Genomic DNA, 15,865 nt, shown 5'->3' on the forward strand with positions numbered 1-15,865 from the left:
TGACTCCGTTTCACCAATCAAATGCAGTCACTGGTGACGTTTGACTCCGTTTCACCAATCAGTTTATGGTTTGCATAAAGGCTAACTTGTTATTTTCCTTTGTAATCTCTGCCTACTGAGCCTATGGTGCTGTTAAGTTATTGTGGCTCAATTTGCCTTCATTTTTTTTATGTTAATGTATTATTATTTAATATATATTATTGTTTTAGTTGCTTAAGAGATATTCCTGGCTCTGAGTTTGCTCATTGCTATTTTTACGTTTTTGTGCATTATTTGTTGCCGTCATCATTAAACGAACAGGTTACTCATCAGTTACTCAGTACTTGAGTAGTTTTTTCACAACATACTTTTTACTTTTACTCAAGTAAATATTTTGGTGACTACTCCTTACTTTTACTTGAGTAATAAATCTCTAAGTAACAGTACTCTTACTTGAGTACAATTTCTGGCTACTCTACCACTGAAGTTCCTTCATCCACTTTTCTGCGGTTTATGGCTGTGAGTCTCTTTCAAGCTTCAACAGCCCACATACTGAAGGTGAAACATGCACTATTAAGGTCGGGCACTTTGAACCAATTAAATCTACACTTTAATTAAATTTAGCAAATTTAGTAGAGAAGGCAGCAATTAGAGACTCATACGTAGTAATCCAAAAGCTATACTTACAAATTAACAAAGAAACACTCTTGGTTGACAGGAAGTCTAAAGTCACTTTTTAATGAGAGACTTTTGTCAAATCAAGTCAAGACAACTTTTCTAGTACCAATTACAGACTTCCGGCTTCACAATAATAGCGCTAATCGTCACATCCTACCATAACAAAATGAAAAATCGGCTTACATCATGCTTTGTCTAATATGTTTTGTAATGTAATGTGTGATATTTCTACCTAAAAAAATGTTTTTTGGCAGATTTAAATATAGCGTACCGTATTTTTCGGACTATAAGTCACAGTTTTGTTCATAGTTTGGCCAGGGGTGCGACTTATACTCAGGAGCGACTTATGTGTGAAATTATTAACACATTAGCGTAAAAGTAGAAATGAGCTGATTCACATAGGATTATCATCAGTGGATAATGTGACTCATAATAATACATCATGATTATTATGCAGTGGCGTGCCGTCAGGGCCAGCAAGGCCTTCTCTGCTGGCCTAACATAACCAGAAATCATGATCATAATTAAAGATAAAAGTAATTCTTAATTTACTTTACCTAAATATCTGAAAGTATTCATATTCTCTTCATGTCATATTATGCTCCTTTCAGTGCTGTTGTTTTTAGGTTAGAGTTTGTATCCAATCAGAATTTAGATAGCTTATGTTGCCATGCTGTACAAAATCTGCCTGGGGCCTTCAGAATCAACAATGCAGGCGTCTATGCACTGTAAGTGAATGGACACATACAGTTGATAGACAATTGCCATAGCCAATCACATCACAAGTTGTTGTCAGTAAGGCCTTCTAGATGGCCTTACGCAGCTAGTCCCAAGTGAGTATCCAATCCCATGTTGGTGGTACCAAAACCATAGAAAGAGTTTTAATTACTGCTCCGGTTTGTATTTTATGAGCCCTCAAAGAACCGCTGCGCTGCTGCTGCTGTGCTGCTGCCGTTTCAAGATGGCCGCACCCTGCTCAGACAAAACTGCCTGTAACTCCCAGTAGGAATGTCAGAGACATGAAACAAAAACCTCTTGTCCTGTCCATCGCTGCTTGCAGCTTTAATTATTATTATTATTAAAATAATGAAGGACCTAAGAGAGTAATGGGCGAAGAGAGGGCAAGCAACGTCCCGATTGGCAGACCCATTAATTACAATATGTCTATCTTTTTTGTCTAATTATTTGCACTAAAACTGTTGAACGAATGGTTTCTCCCTTGCAGCGCCGTCAGCAGTGCCGACGGTCCATCTGATGCGTTCCACGGCAGACACCTTGAGCCTGTCATGGCTGCCCCCCGAGAAACCCAACGGGGTCATTCTGGACTACGAGATTAAATACCACGAAAGGGTGAGTTGGCCTTTTCCCCCCCCCCCTTTCATCTAGATGCCGGGAAATAGAACATTAAAGTGTGAGCGAGTCATTTCTATTGATGGAGAGTCTCGGCAGCTGCCGCAAGGTTGAATCACTGGTATTGATCAAATTCCCTGCAAGCGCTGTAAGGTATAATGTGCTCCTTTTACCACCTCCAAAGCTCAAATTGAAACCTCCATATTACAGAAAAGGCTCGACAAGACCGCATGCTTGAATGATAATGTCTGTTTAAAAACGCTGAGACGCTTGTTTTCGCCTTTGACCGCTTTCAACGCCGCAGCCGTATCTGTTCGCACTCTATTTAAATATTACTCTTGCTACACTGTAGCGGAATTATTGCCAACGTGTTAAATAATTCCATAATTCTGTCTGGGTAAGGAAAAAAAACAAAAAACTTAAAAGGCTGGTCTCATTAAATGTTTTTAAAAGGAATGAATGATGTGAAGTGAGGTTCATCGCTGTTCAAATGTTTAATTCATCTGCTTATACTTTTTTTTAAACTGAGTGAACACTTTGATGTGTACACTTTTCAAATGTCGTTGTCATGCAGTTTGACAATCTCAATGCGTGTGACGTGTTCTTGTTGTGCATCTTCTTATAGAAGAGATACTGACTGTCAGAGAGGGTCCTGCCTTAACCTCTTAAGGCCCAAGCTGTTTGTTTACATCAGTGCCCGGTACCGGTCCGTGGGCCGATTGGTACCGGGCCTCGGCTGCACAAGAAATACATTTTTTAAAAAAACTTTTTTTTTTTTTTTTTTTTTTTAAATAAATCAACATAAAAAACACAATTTATACATTATATATCAATATAAATCAATACAGTCTGCAGGGATACAGTCCGTAAGTGCACATGATTGTATTTCTTTATGACAACAAAAAAAACAAAAAACAAAAAAAAACAAAAATTTTTTTTTTTTACTACCCCCCTTTACATTCCTAAAACACAAATTATTTACAATTTACACGGAAAATAACTTTGGTTTCTTAAATCCATCCATCCATCCATCCATCCATCTTCTTCCGCTTATCCGAGGTCGGATCGCGGGGGCAGCAGGGAAGCCCAGACTGCCCTCTCCCCAGCCACTTCGTCCAGCTCCTCCCGGGGGATCCCGAGGCGTTCCCAGGCCAGCCTGGAGAGATCGTCTCCCCAACGTGTCCTGGGTCTTCCCCGTGGCCTCCTACCGGTCGGACGTGCCCAAAACACCTCCGTGGCATCCTGACCAGATGCCCGAACCACCTCATCTGGCTCCTCTCGATGTGGAGGAGCAGCGGCTTTACTTTGAGCTCCCCCCGGATGGCAGAGCTTCTCACCCTATCTCTAAGGGAGAGCCCCGCCACCCGGCGGAGGAAACTCATTTCGGCCGCTTGTACCCGTGATCTTGTCCTTTCGGTCATAACCCAAAGCTCATGACCATAGGTGAGGATGGGAACGTAGATTGGTAAATCGAGAGCTTTACCTTCCGGCTCAGCTCCTTCTTCACCACAACGGATCGATACAGCGTCCGTGTTACTGAAGACGCCGCACCGATCCGCCTGTCGATCTCACGATCCACTCTTCCCTCACTCGTGAACAAGACTCCGAGGTACTTGAACTCCTCCACTTGGGGCAAGATCTCCTCCCCAACGATTTTACGATACTTAATTCATATCTTGTTTAAAAATATATCGCAAGCCCTACTATTGACTATTAGTGTTTTGCTCAAACAATTGCATGTCATAAAGAGAATGAGGACACGAACTGGCAATAGCACTCACCATTAATACATTCAAAAATGTACACTTGATACATGTGATCAGTATTGTATCAGTCGATCTCACTAATGGATGGTCGGTATCAGAATGTTCAGCATACAAACCCTAATCAGAACATCCCTACTGATAGTGGTTTGGACGATGTTTAGGCACGGTTTTGTTGTAGTTTTTACACAACTTCAAGGCCCTTGGACAATTCATGTCTATATCTTATGTGACAGAACCTGTTAGCATCTAAGTAGTGTCAATCAATCAATCAATCAAAGTTTGATTTTGGGGCTGCACAAGCCACAACAACATCCTCGGCTCAGATCCCACATCAGGGCAAGGAAAAACTCTACCCAATGGGATACAATGAGAAACCTTGGAGGGGACCGCAGATGTGGGGACCCCCCTTGGGCGACCGGTGCACTGGACGTCGAGTGGATCTAGTTAATAGTGTGATAGTCCAGTCCATAGTGGATCTAGTTAATAGTGTGAGAGTCCAGTCCATAGTGGATCTTGTTAATAGTGTGAGAGTCCAGTCCATAGTGGATCCAGTTAATAGTGTGAGAGTCCAGTCCATAGTGGATCTTGTTAATAGTGTGAGAGTCCAGTCCATAGTGGATCTTGTTAATAGTGTGGGAGTCCAGTCCATAGTGCATCTTGTTAATAGTGTGAGAGTCCAGTCCATAGTGGATCTAACATAATAGTGTGAGAGTCCAGTCCATAGTGGATCTAACATAATAGTGTGAGAGTCCAGTCCATAGTGGATCTTGTTAATAGTGTGAGAGTCCAGTCCATAGTGGATCTAGTTAATAGTGTGAGAGTCCAGTCCATAGTGGATCTTGTTAATAGTGTGGGAGTCCAGTCCATAGTGGATCTTGTTAATAGTGTGAGAGTCCAGTCCATAGTGGATCTAACATAATAGTGTGAGAGTCCAGTCCATAGTGGATCTAACATAATAGTGTGAGAGTCCAGTCCATAGTGGATCTAGTTGATAGTGTGAGAGTCCAGTCCATAGTGGATCTAACATAATATTGTGAGAGTCCAGTCCATAGTGGATCTAACATAATAGTGCGAGAGTCCAGTCCATAGTGGATCTAACACAGGGGTCACCAACCTTTTTGAAACCAAGGGCTACTTCTTGGGTACTGATTAATGCGAAGGGCTACCAGTTTGATACACACTTAAATAAATTGCCAGAAGTAGCCAATTTGCTCAATTTACCTTTAACTCTGTTATTATTAATAATTAATGATATTTATCTTTGTAGAAACACTGATCATCTTAATGATTTCTCACAATAAATATATATAGAAACAGATAAATATCAATATGCAACACTTTATTTTTATATTTTCTCTAAGTGCACATTTTTCAAATTGAACATTTTCAAATGATCACTTCTAAGACAGTCTTGTGAAATCACAATATCCCATTTTAACTAGCTAGCCACTAACATTTTTTAACAAATCATGAATTACTTTGCACCATGTTTGTACAAATAATAACTCATGTAAAATACAAAAGTAAACTCTCAAATTTTTAAATCATGTCACACTTTGAACTGGACACCAAATCTGTTATCTGTTTCTTTGTCAGTTAGTGGGAAGCCTGGCATTGCATGCTGTTAACTGTTGTACTCTGGTGTGTAACTTGACACTGCAACTCTGAGTGAGTCTTGCAGATGTGCATCAGTGAGGCGTGTTCTGTGTTTGTTCTTGATGGAGTTTATGTCAGAAAAGGCTGATTCACAAAGATAAGATTTTTCCTCATTGTTTGCGGAACCTTTTTAATCTTTTGGACATATTTTCACAGCAATCTGGCCTTAAGCTTAATTATGATAAATGTAAAATGTTAAGGATCGGAAATCTAAAGGGAACGTCCTTTCGAATGGAATGCAAAGTGCCTGTTTTGTGGACAGATGGACCAGTTAACATACTTGGTGTTGTTGTCCCAGAAAATCTGGAAGATCTAGGCTCAGTAAATTATGATAATCGACTAAGAAAGCTGGACAAAATTATGCAATTATGGAAAGGGAAATCCCTAACCTTGTATGGTAAAATGTCTATTGCCAACTCGTTAATTATTCCTCAATTTATTTATTAGTTTTTGTCATTACCAGCTCTATCACAAAAATTTTTTAAGATTTATGAGCGGAGGGTCTTCGATTTTGTCTGGAACGGCAAACCAGAAAAGATTAAAAGAAAGGTTTTGTACAAAGAGTATGAATATGGGGGCCTGAAACTTCTCAACCTTGAAGCTATGTGTCTTTCTTTAAAAGCATCAATTGTTCCAAAGATGTATTTAAACATTGAGTGGTACACAAATGTCCTGTTGGACAAAAACATGTACTGTATCAAAAGAAATTGTATCCTTTTTTACAAGTGATCCCCTCCCAGAGAGTCTGCTGGGAAACATGGTGGGGTTCATAAAGGAAATAATCCACTCATAGTGGTGTTTTCAATTTTATGTGCCAGAAAAAAGAGACGATATTTTGCAGCAGTTAATATGGATGAACTCTAATATTGTAATAGATGGAAAGCCTTTCTTTTGGAAAAATATGTTTGAAAGAGGAATCATTTTTGTAAGAGGAATCATTTTTGTCAATGATATTATCAATGAGAATGGTAAAATTAAGAAGTATGATGAATTTAGAGCTATGTATGGTGATGCTTGCTCAAGCTTTTCATTTTATCAACTAACTGGAGTAATTGGGAAAAGATGGAAACAAATAATTAATTATGGAACTACTAAATTATTAGTTTGTAAACCTCTAATAAGAAATTCTAGTTGGCAAAAAGGAACTAAAATAAATAGAAAAATATATAATTTTTATTTAATAAAGAAATCTTTGAAGGCTGCCTCATACAACACAAATGGAAAATGGGAGGACTTTTTTGACTGCCCGTTGCCATGGGATGCCATATTCAAACTAATCTATCGTCGTCGTCGTCGTCGTCGGCGGTCACTCGAAACGAGTATGACTGTCCTCCGTAGGAGGACGCCTGTGCGTGGAATCTTTTAATGTGGGGAGACTGGTGCACGGTCAGCCACCACACAGTCCTTGGCATTGAGCGGGCCAGGGTCCAGTGGCATGGAGACCAAGACGACTGGGGACCCGTCTTTGCTGCAGCCTTCATCCGCCTTCCCAGCCGTTGTGGTGCATTCCGCTGCCGCCATCTTCCGCCTGGTCCACCGTTGAGGCGGTTTTCACTATTCGCCCATAGCTGGGGTTATTTACCCATAGCTGGGACAGGGGTTGACTGGGCACCTGGGCATGTCCACACACCGGTGGGCCTGCATGTCCCGTCTCTGGGGCCCCCTGCTGCTCCGAGATCCCGTACAACTTAGCCTGGAACCGCGAGGTTCCAGTTACCGTGTGTGGCCACGAGGAGGCATGTACGAGTCTTGACAATGGAGAGGCTATGTACCGGCTGAGGAGGCTTATGCACTCGGCTCCTCTTTTCGCCCTCTGAGACAGAGGGCTAGCCGGCGGCACTAGCTGAAAGCAATGAGTATCAGGCAGAAGCAGCATGCAGCATAGCAAGCAAAAGCGGCATGCAGCATGCACTAACTACAGGTACTACTACTCCAAGGCTACTGCACTAGACGCATCACATCGCCCTGTGCGATGTTTTCTGCACACACACACTAATCTATAAAACCACTATCGATGTGCAAAATCGTTATTTTCAAATTAAAATTATTTATAACTTCTTACCCACAGGGAAAATGTTAAAATTATGGAATATGACAGAGTCAGATGATTGCCGATTTTGTTGTCAGGAGCCTGAATCCACCCTGCATTTGTTTTGGTATTGTCATATTGTGTCTTTGTTTTGGGTGGAAGTTGAAAATATGTGTTTAAGGATTGGTTTGTTTATGAAGCTTAATGTGGTTTCTGTTATTTTAGGAGAGTTCATTGACAATCATGATTTAGTCAATTTAATTATAGTACTCGGTAAAATGTTTATTTTTAAGGCCAAAAACAGATATTCACTTACTATTACTTTCTTTAAAACATTTATTCAGTATTTTCTAATTTTAGAAAGTTACATGGTTGAAAACGATAATGATGCCAAAAAACATTAAAAAAAAGATGAGAAGTCCTCAAAGGCTTATTTTGAAAGTATAATTATGTTTATAGATTATATGATATCTGTTGTTGTGTTCCCTAATTTGAGTGACCTGGACATAATCTGGACTGTACATAAATGCTTATTTTGAAAATGTAATTTTGTTTATAAATTATATGCAATCTGTTGTGTTCCCTAATTTTTTTCTGCGTACAGGAATGAAGGTGTGTGTTGCTGAGTCCGACTTGGACATTATCTGGACTGGGCCTGGTTAAAAAAAACCTTTAAACAAATCTAATTTCATTGACAACCTGGTCTGTTGAAGATAAGGCCCTTTTTTTAAAAATAAAATAAAATAAGATAAATAAATAAAAAACATTTTCTTGGAAAAAAAAGAAAGTAAAACAATATAAAAATAATTACATAAAAAATGGTAATTAATGAAAATGTTAGTGGACCAGCATGTGTGCTTCAGGGACTGTGTCCCTTGCAGATGTGTTGTCTATGTTGTGGGAACCAGAATATTGGTAGCAGAAAGAAATAACCCCTTTTGTGTGAGTGGGTGTGGATGAGTGTGCATGGGGGAGGTTGTTTGGGTTGATGCACTGATTGAAAGTGTATCTTGTGTTTTTTCTATGTAGATTTAATTTAAAAAAAAAAAAAAAAATATTTTATTTTTATTTTTTTTATTTTTTTTAGAACAGGCCCGCGGGCGACTCATCTGGTCCTTACGGGCGACCTGGTGCCCGTGGGCACCGCGTTGGTGACCCCTGATCTAACATAATAGTGTGAGAGTCCAGTCCATAGTGAATATAACATAATATTGTGAGAGTCCAGTCCATAGTGGATCTAACATAATAGTGCGAGAGTCCAGTCCATAGTGGATCTAACATAATAGTGTGAGAGTCCAGTCCATAGTGAATATAACATAATATTGTGAGAGTCCAGTCCATAGTGGATCTAACATAATAGTGCGAGAGTCCAGTCCATAGTGGATCTAACATAATAGTGTGAGAATCCAGTCCATAGTGGATCTAACATAATAGTGCGAGAGTCCAGTCCATAGTGGATCTAACATAATAGTGTGAGAGTCCAGTCCATAGTGGATCTAACATAATAGTGTGAGAGTCCAGTCCATAGTGGATCTAGTTAATAGTGTGAGTGTCTAGTCCATAGTGGATCTCACATAATAGTGTGAGAGTCCAGTCCATAGTGGATCTAGTTAATAGTGTGAGAGTCCAGTCCATAGTGGATCTAACATAATAGTGCAAATCCAGTCCATAGTGGATCTAACATAATAGTACAAGAGTCCAGTCCATAGTGGATCTAAAATAATATTGTGAGAGTCCAGTCCATAGTGGATCTAACATAATAGTGCGAATCCAGTCCATAGTGGATCTAACATAATAGTACAAGAGTCCAGTCCATAGTGGATCTAAAATAATATTGTGAGAGTCCAGTCCATAGTGGATCTAACATAATAGTGTGAGAGTCCAGTCCATAGTGGATCTAGTTAATAGTGTGAGAGTCCAGTCCATAGTGGATCTAGTTAATAGTGTAGGAGTCCAGTCCAAGTGGATCTAACATAATAGTGTGAGAGTTCAGTCCATAGTGGATCTAGTTAATAGTGTGAGAGTCCAGTCCATAGTGGATCTAACATAATAGTGTGAGAGTCCAGTCCATAGTGGATCTAGTTAATAGTGTGAGAGTCCAGTCCATAGTGGATCTAACATAATAGTGTGAGAGTCCTGTCCATAGTGGATCTAGTTAATAGTGTGAGAGTCCAGTCCATAGTGGATCTAACATAATAGTGTGAGAGTCCTGTCCATAGTGGATCTAGTTAATAGTATGAGAGTCCAGTCCATAGTGGGGCCAGCAGGAGATCATCTTGAGTGGAGACAAGTCAGCAGCGCAGAGACGTCACCGACTGATGCACAGAGTGGTCCACCCCGGGTCCCGACTTTGAACAGCTAGCGCTTCATTTGTGGTCACCAAATAACCTCCCCACGCAGGATAGGGGGGCAGAGCAGAAAAGAGACGGCAGATCAACTGGTCTAAAAGGGGGGTCTATTTAAAGGCTAGAGTATACAAATTAGTTTTAAGATGGGACTTAAATGCTTCTAAATTCTGGTATTTAGAGATGTCCGATAATATCGGACTGCCAATATTATCGGCCGATAAATGCTTTGAAATGTAATATCGGAAATTATCGATATGTATATATCGGTATCGGTTGATATCGGAATCGGTAATTAAGAGTCGGACAATATCGGAATATCGGATATCGTCAAAAAAGCCATTATCGGACATCTCTACTTGTATTGTATTGTAACAACAACAAAGCTTTGTAAAAGAAAATAATAATGAAATAAATAACAACACAGTGATTTATCGAACATGTTTACAGTTTCACAATTTTAAACACATTCTATACCCCTGTCTGGAATCAATTTCTAGCACAATTGTTCTTTTTTTATCTTAAACACAACAACAATGAATAGGGATGTCCGATAATGGCTTTTTCCGATATTGTCCAACTCTTTAATTACCGATACCGATATCAACCGATACCGATACATACAGTCGTGGAATTAACACATTATTATGCCTAATTTGGACAACCAGGTATGGCGAAGATAAGGTCCTTTTTTTTTTAAAATAAATAAAATAAAATAAGATAAATAAATGAAAAACATTTTCTTGAATAAAAAAGAAAGTAAAACAATATAAAAACAGTTACCTAGAAACTAGTAATTAATGAAAATGAGTTAAATTTACTGTTAAAGGTTAGTACTATTAGTGGACCAGCAGCCACGCACAATCATGTGTGCTTACGGACTGTATCCCTTGCAGACTGTATTGATATATATTGATATATAATGTAGGAACCAGAATATTAATAACAGAAAGAAACAACCCTTTTGTGTGAATGAGTGTGAATTGGGGAGGGAGGTTTTTTGGGTTGGTGCACTAATTGTAAGTGTATCTTGTGTATTTTATGTTGATTTATAAAACCAATACCGATATCAACCAATACCGATACATACAGTCGTGGAATTAACACATTATTATGCCTAATTTGGACAACCAGGTATGGTGAAGATAAGGTCCTTTTTTTTTTAATTATAAAATAAAATAAGATAAATAAATTAAAAACATTTTCTTGAATAAAAAAGAAAGTAAAACAATATAAAAACAGTTACTTAGAAACTAGTAATTAATGAAAACGAGTTAAATTAACTGTTAAAGGTTAGTACTATTAGTGGACCAGCAGCCACGCACAATCATGTGTGCTTACGGACTGTATCCCTTGCAGACTGTATTGATATATATTGATATATAATGTAGGAACCAGAATATTAATAACAGAAAGGAGGTTTTTTGGGTTGGTGCACTAATTGTAAGTGTATCTTGTGTATTTTATGTTGATTTAATTTTAAAAAAAACAACAACAAAAACATACTGATAATAATAAAACCGATATCGATCATTTCCGATATTACATTTTAAAGCATTTATCGGCCGATATATCGGACATCTCTAACAATGAATGAATAAATAAATATCAATACAGTAGATTGGTAAACAGTAAACATAAGCTGTTCTGTCTTTTAGGGCCAGGCTATGTCGCACACTGTGACATCCCAGCACAGCTCGGCCAAGGTGGAGGGTCTAAGGTCCGCTACGCCCTACGTGGTGCAGGTCAGAGCGCGCACCGTTGCAGGATATGGGCGCTACAGCAACCCCATGGACATCAGCACCAACCTGCACAGTACGAAATTGTGTTTATCTCCCTGCCGATCCGCCGCTGTGGTTTTATAGTTTTATAGCTCTGGCCATTTAACGGCGTCTGCTATCCAGGTGGTGCACGACACTGTCTAATCCCCCGCAGCCACGCTTTGGTTGTTATTCATTTGTGCCTTTGTTGTGATCTGGTCCAGGTGACCCTCAGAAGTCTGTGCAGGACCAGCTGCCTCTCATCATTGGCTCAGCCTCTGCAGGGTTGGTGGTCATTGTTGCTTTGGTGGTGATCGCTGTTGTCTGCCTCAAGTAAGTGTTTGATTTTTTTTTTGAATTTATTACGGACAAATTGCGTTTCATCAGCGTCGGCTCGTTAAGTGGTCACATGCAATGATAGCGTGAGCGTACACTTAACCTTCAAACGGCAGTTCTGTGAGGAAGAAGTTAAGTGGATTTATCTGATATTTGCGATAAAACAAATACCTGGAAAAAGTCAAGGCTGATTATGTTAATGTGACTGTTTACAGGAAGCAGCGCAGTGGCTCTGAGCTGGAGTACACAGAGAAGCTGCAGCAGTACAGTAAGTCTATGTGTTCTGCAGCTGCACTTAATTGGTCATGCATGTACGGTTAACTACCTGATTCAATGAGGCGTAAGCAATCGCCTGACCCAGGCAGGAAAGACGTTGTGTGTTTGCACAGTGCCCCCATTCTATCTTGACAACGTTTTGCTGTGTTCTTTTTTTTCCCCTCAAAAACAAGAAAAAATTAAAGCAGCGATGGACGGGACCGACTTTGACGGCACATCAAATCCAAACCGGAGCAGTAATTAAAACTCTTTGGTCAACTTTTAATCAGAAGGGTTCAATCTCTCTCCTGTGCTAGTTTGAAGCCGACACGACGCTCAGAGGAGATAATGTTTGAAAAAAGGTGACCGGCTTTTACAAATCTTTTGTTTTGAAGGGGGAATTGCAAACTTCCTGTTGATTTTTACTGGGGGTTGTCAATATATGAAATGTAGGTCTAAGTGAGACCTACATAGAGGTTTTTGTTTCATGTCTCTAAGACAAGTTTGAGCTGTAATTTGACCCCCTTAACATGCTTCAAAACTCACCAAATTGGACACACACACATCAGGACTGGCGAAAATTGCGATCTAATCATAAAACCAAACCCCAAAACTCAAAATTGCACTCTAGCGCCCCCTAGGAAGAAAACACAGACAAAACTGCCTGTAACTCCCAGTAGGAATGTCGTAGAGACATGAAACACAAAACCCTCAATGTAGGTCTCACTTAGACCTATATTTCATACACTGACAACCTCCAGCAAAAATCAACAGGAAGTTTGCAATTCCCCCTTCAAAACAAAATTTGTGTAAAAACAGTCACCTTTTTTCAAGCATTATCTCCTCTGAGCGCGTTTGTCGTGTCGGCCTCAAATTAGCACAGGAGAGAGATTGAACCCTTCTGATTAAAAGTTGATGAAATAGTTTTAATTACTGCTCCGGTTTGGATTTTATGAGCCCTCAAAGTCGGTCCCGTCCATCGCTGCTTGCAGCTTTAATTAGGGACCGAGTCCCTTTGGGACAGAGGACCCTATTTTATTTTTAGCGTTTTATTATTATACCGCCGCCTCTTTGAGCTGTAATTTGACCCCCTTAACATGCTTCAAAACTCACCAAATTGGACACACACATCAGGACTGGCGAAAATTGCGATCTAATAAAAAAAACAAACCCCAAAACTCAAGATTGCACTCTAGCGCCCCCTAGGACGAAAACACAGACAAAACTGCCTGTAACTCCCAGTAGGAATGTCATAGAGACATGAAACACAAAACCCTCTATGTAGGTCTCAATTAGACCTATATTTCATACACTGACAACCTCCAGCAAAAATCAACAGGAAGTTTGCAATTCCCCCTTCAAAACAAAATTTGTGTAAAAACAGTCACCTTTTTTCAAGCATTATCTCCTCTGAGCGCGTTTGTCGTGTCGGCCTCAAATTAGCACAGGAGAGAGATTGAACCCTTCTGATTAAAAGTTGATGAAATAGTTTTAATTACTGCTCCGGTTTGGAATTTATGAGCCCTCAAAGTCGGTCCCGTCCATCGCTGCTTGCAGATTTAATTAGGGACCGAGTCCCTTTGGGACAGAGGACCCTATTGTATTTTTAGCGTTTTATTATTATACCACCGCCTCTTTGAGCTGTAATTTGACCCCCTTAACATGCTTCAAAACTCACCAAATTGGACACACACATCAGGACTGGCGAAAATTGCGATCTAATAAAAAAAAAAAACCCCAAAACTCAAAATTGCGCTCTAGCGCCCCCTAGGATGAAAACACAGACAAAACTGCCTGTAACTCCCAGTAGGAATGTCATAGAGACATGAAACAAAACAACCTCTATGTAGGTCTCACTTAGACCCATATTTCATACACTGACAACCCCCAGCAAAAATCAACAGGAAGTCTGCAATTCCCCCTTCAAAACACAATTTGTGTAAAAACAGTCACCTTTTTTCAAACATTATCTCCTCTGAGCGCGTTTATCGCGTTATTGTCTGCTTCAAATTAGCACAGGAGAGAAATTGAACCCTTCTGATTAAAAGTTGATGAAAGAGTTTTATTTACTGCTCCGGTTTGGATTTTATGAGCCCTCAAAGTCGGTCCCGTCCATCGCTGCTTGCAGCTTTAATTTTACTTGTTTTGGAAAGTCTTGACAAGCCGAATTTTCTTGTTCTATTGGTAGATAATTTTGCTTAGTTCAAATAAAATACCCTTCATTTTAGTATTTTTTTTCTTCTTGTTTTTGAACACTGACTTTTTGCAGTGTACATACTTCGATATCGATTTTCTTTTTTTCATCTTCGTTTCAGTTTCTCCAGGAGTAAAAGTGTACATCGACCCTTTCACCTACGAGGACCCCAATGACGCCATCCACGAGTTCGCCAAAGAGATAGACATCTCCTGCATCAAGATTGAGGAAGTCATCGGCGCAGGTGAAGAGCCCGGCCGCTTTCTGTCCGAGGGGACCCGGAATAAGCCACATTCATTAATGATTGATTTGAACAGGAGTGTGCTGTCAAGGCCTCGGGTTGCTCTGTGAGAAGAGCTTTAAGTCAAAAAATGGGCTTTAGATTCAGATGCTGCATCGACGTTCCTCTGTCTTTACTTTCTGTCTTCTCTTCTCTCCTGTTGTAAACAAATGCACCACTCAGGCGTCACACGTGCAACACCCGGCTTCCTCACCCGTCCACTTTGTCCCTACACGACTCCTCGATTGCACACTCGATCACAGCCAGCCACCCCCTCGCTCCCAGACATCTTCGCCCTTTGACCTCCCGTCTCACAGTTTCCTCTCCTTGAGCCCCCCCCCTCACCTCACAGTAAGACGCTCTAAATAAAACAGGGATGTCCAAACTGCGGCCCGCCAGTGTGTTCAGTTTTGCCTGCGAGACGTCACGAAAATGGCAAATCTGGCCCATGGGTTGATTCCAACTTAATTTTATATGTGAGCTTGTATTACGTCAGTAATTCATGTTAATGACGATAAATTGTACTCAGCACGGCATTTTTATATATGATCCAATCCACACAACCGTTCCCACGCATGGCGTAAATATATATATATATATATATATACTGTATATATATGTATATATGTATTAGGGCTGCAACAACTAATCGATTAAAACGATTAAAATCGATTATAAAAATAGTTGGCGATTAATTTAGTCATCGATTCGTTGGATCTATGTTATGCGCAGAAGCTTTTTTTTTTTTTTTTTTTTAATAAACCTTTATTTATAAACTGCAACATTTACAAGCAGCTGAGAAGCAAAAATCAAAATAAGTATGGTGCCAGTATGCTGGTTTTTTTTCAATAAAATACTGGAAAGGATAGAAATGTAGTTTGTCTCTTTTATCCGATTATTAATCGATTAATTGAAGTAATAATCGACAGATTAATCGATTATCAAATTAGTTGTTAGTTGCAGCCCTAATATGTAAAAGTTGATTTTAATGACAAAAAATTATTTTCAAGGTAAAAGTTGATTTTAATGACAAAAAATTATTTTCAAGGTAAAAGTTGATTTTCATGACAAAAAATTATTTTCAAGACAAAAAATGATTTTCAAGGTAAAAGTTGATTTTCAAGACAAAAAATGATTTTCAAGGTGAAAGTTGATTTTCACAACAAAAAATTATTTTCAAGGTAAAAGTTGATTTTCAAGACAAAAAATTATTTTCAAGGTAAAAGTTGATTTTCAA

The 15,865-nt window shown here is 39.4% G+C and overlaps 1 protein-coding gene across 1 annotated transcript in view; it reads left to right on the forward strand.

Annotated features, from left to right (window-relative positions):
• ephb3a (eph receptor B3a) overlaps nucleotides 1–15,865 on the forward strand; it is a 151,176-nt gene that overhangs the window by 82,306 nt on the left and 53,005 nt on the right. The window contains exons 6-10 of the mRNA XM_062069584.1: nucleotides 1,883–2,007; nucleotides 11,462–11,618; nucleotides 11,788–11,896; nucleotides 12,115–12,167; nucleotides 14,470–14,592. Coding sequence (XP_061925568.1) covers nucleotides 1,883–2,007; nucleotides 11,462–11,618; nucleotides 11,788–11,896; nucleotides 12,115–12,167; nucleotides 14,470–14,592 — 567 coding nt within the window. The remainder of the gene's footprint in view (nucleotides 1–1,882; nucleotides 2,008–11,461; nucleotides 11,619–11,787; nucleotides 11,897–12,114; nucleotides 12,168–14,469; nucleotides 14,593–15,865) is intronic.

Source organism: Entelurus aequoreus, linkage group LG14, assembly GCF_033978785.1.
Source record: "Entelurus aequoreus isolate RoL-2023_Sb linkage group LG14, RoL_Eaeq_v1.1, whole genome shotgun sequence".
Taxonomy (NCBI): Eukaryota; Metazoa; Chordata; class Actinopteri; order Syngnathiformes; family Syngnathidae; genus Entelurus; species Entelurus aequoreus.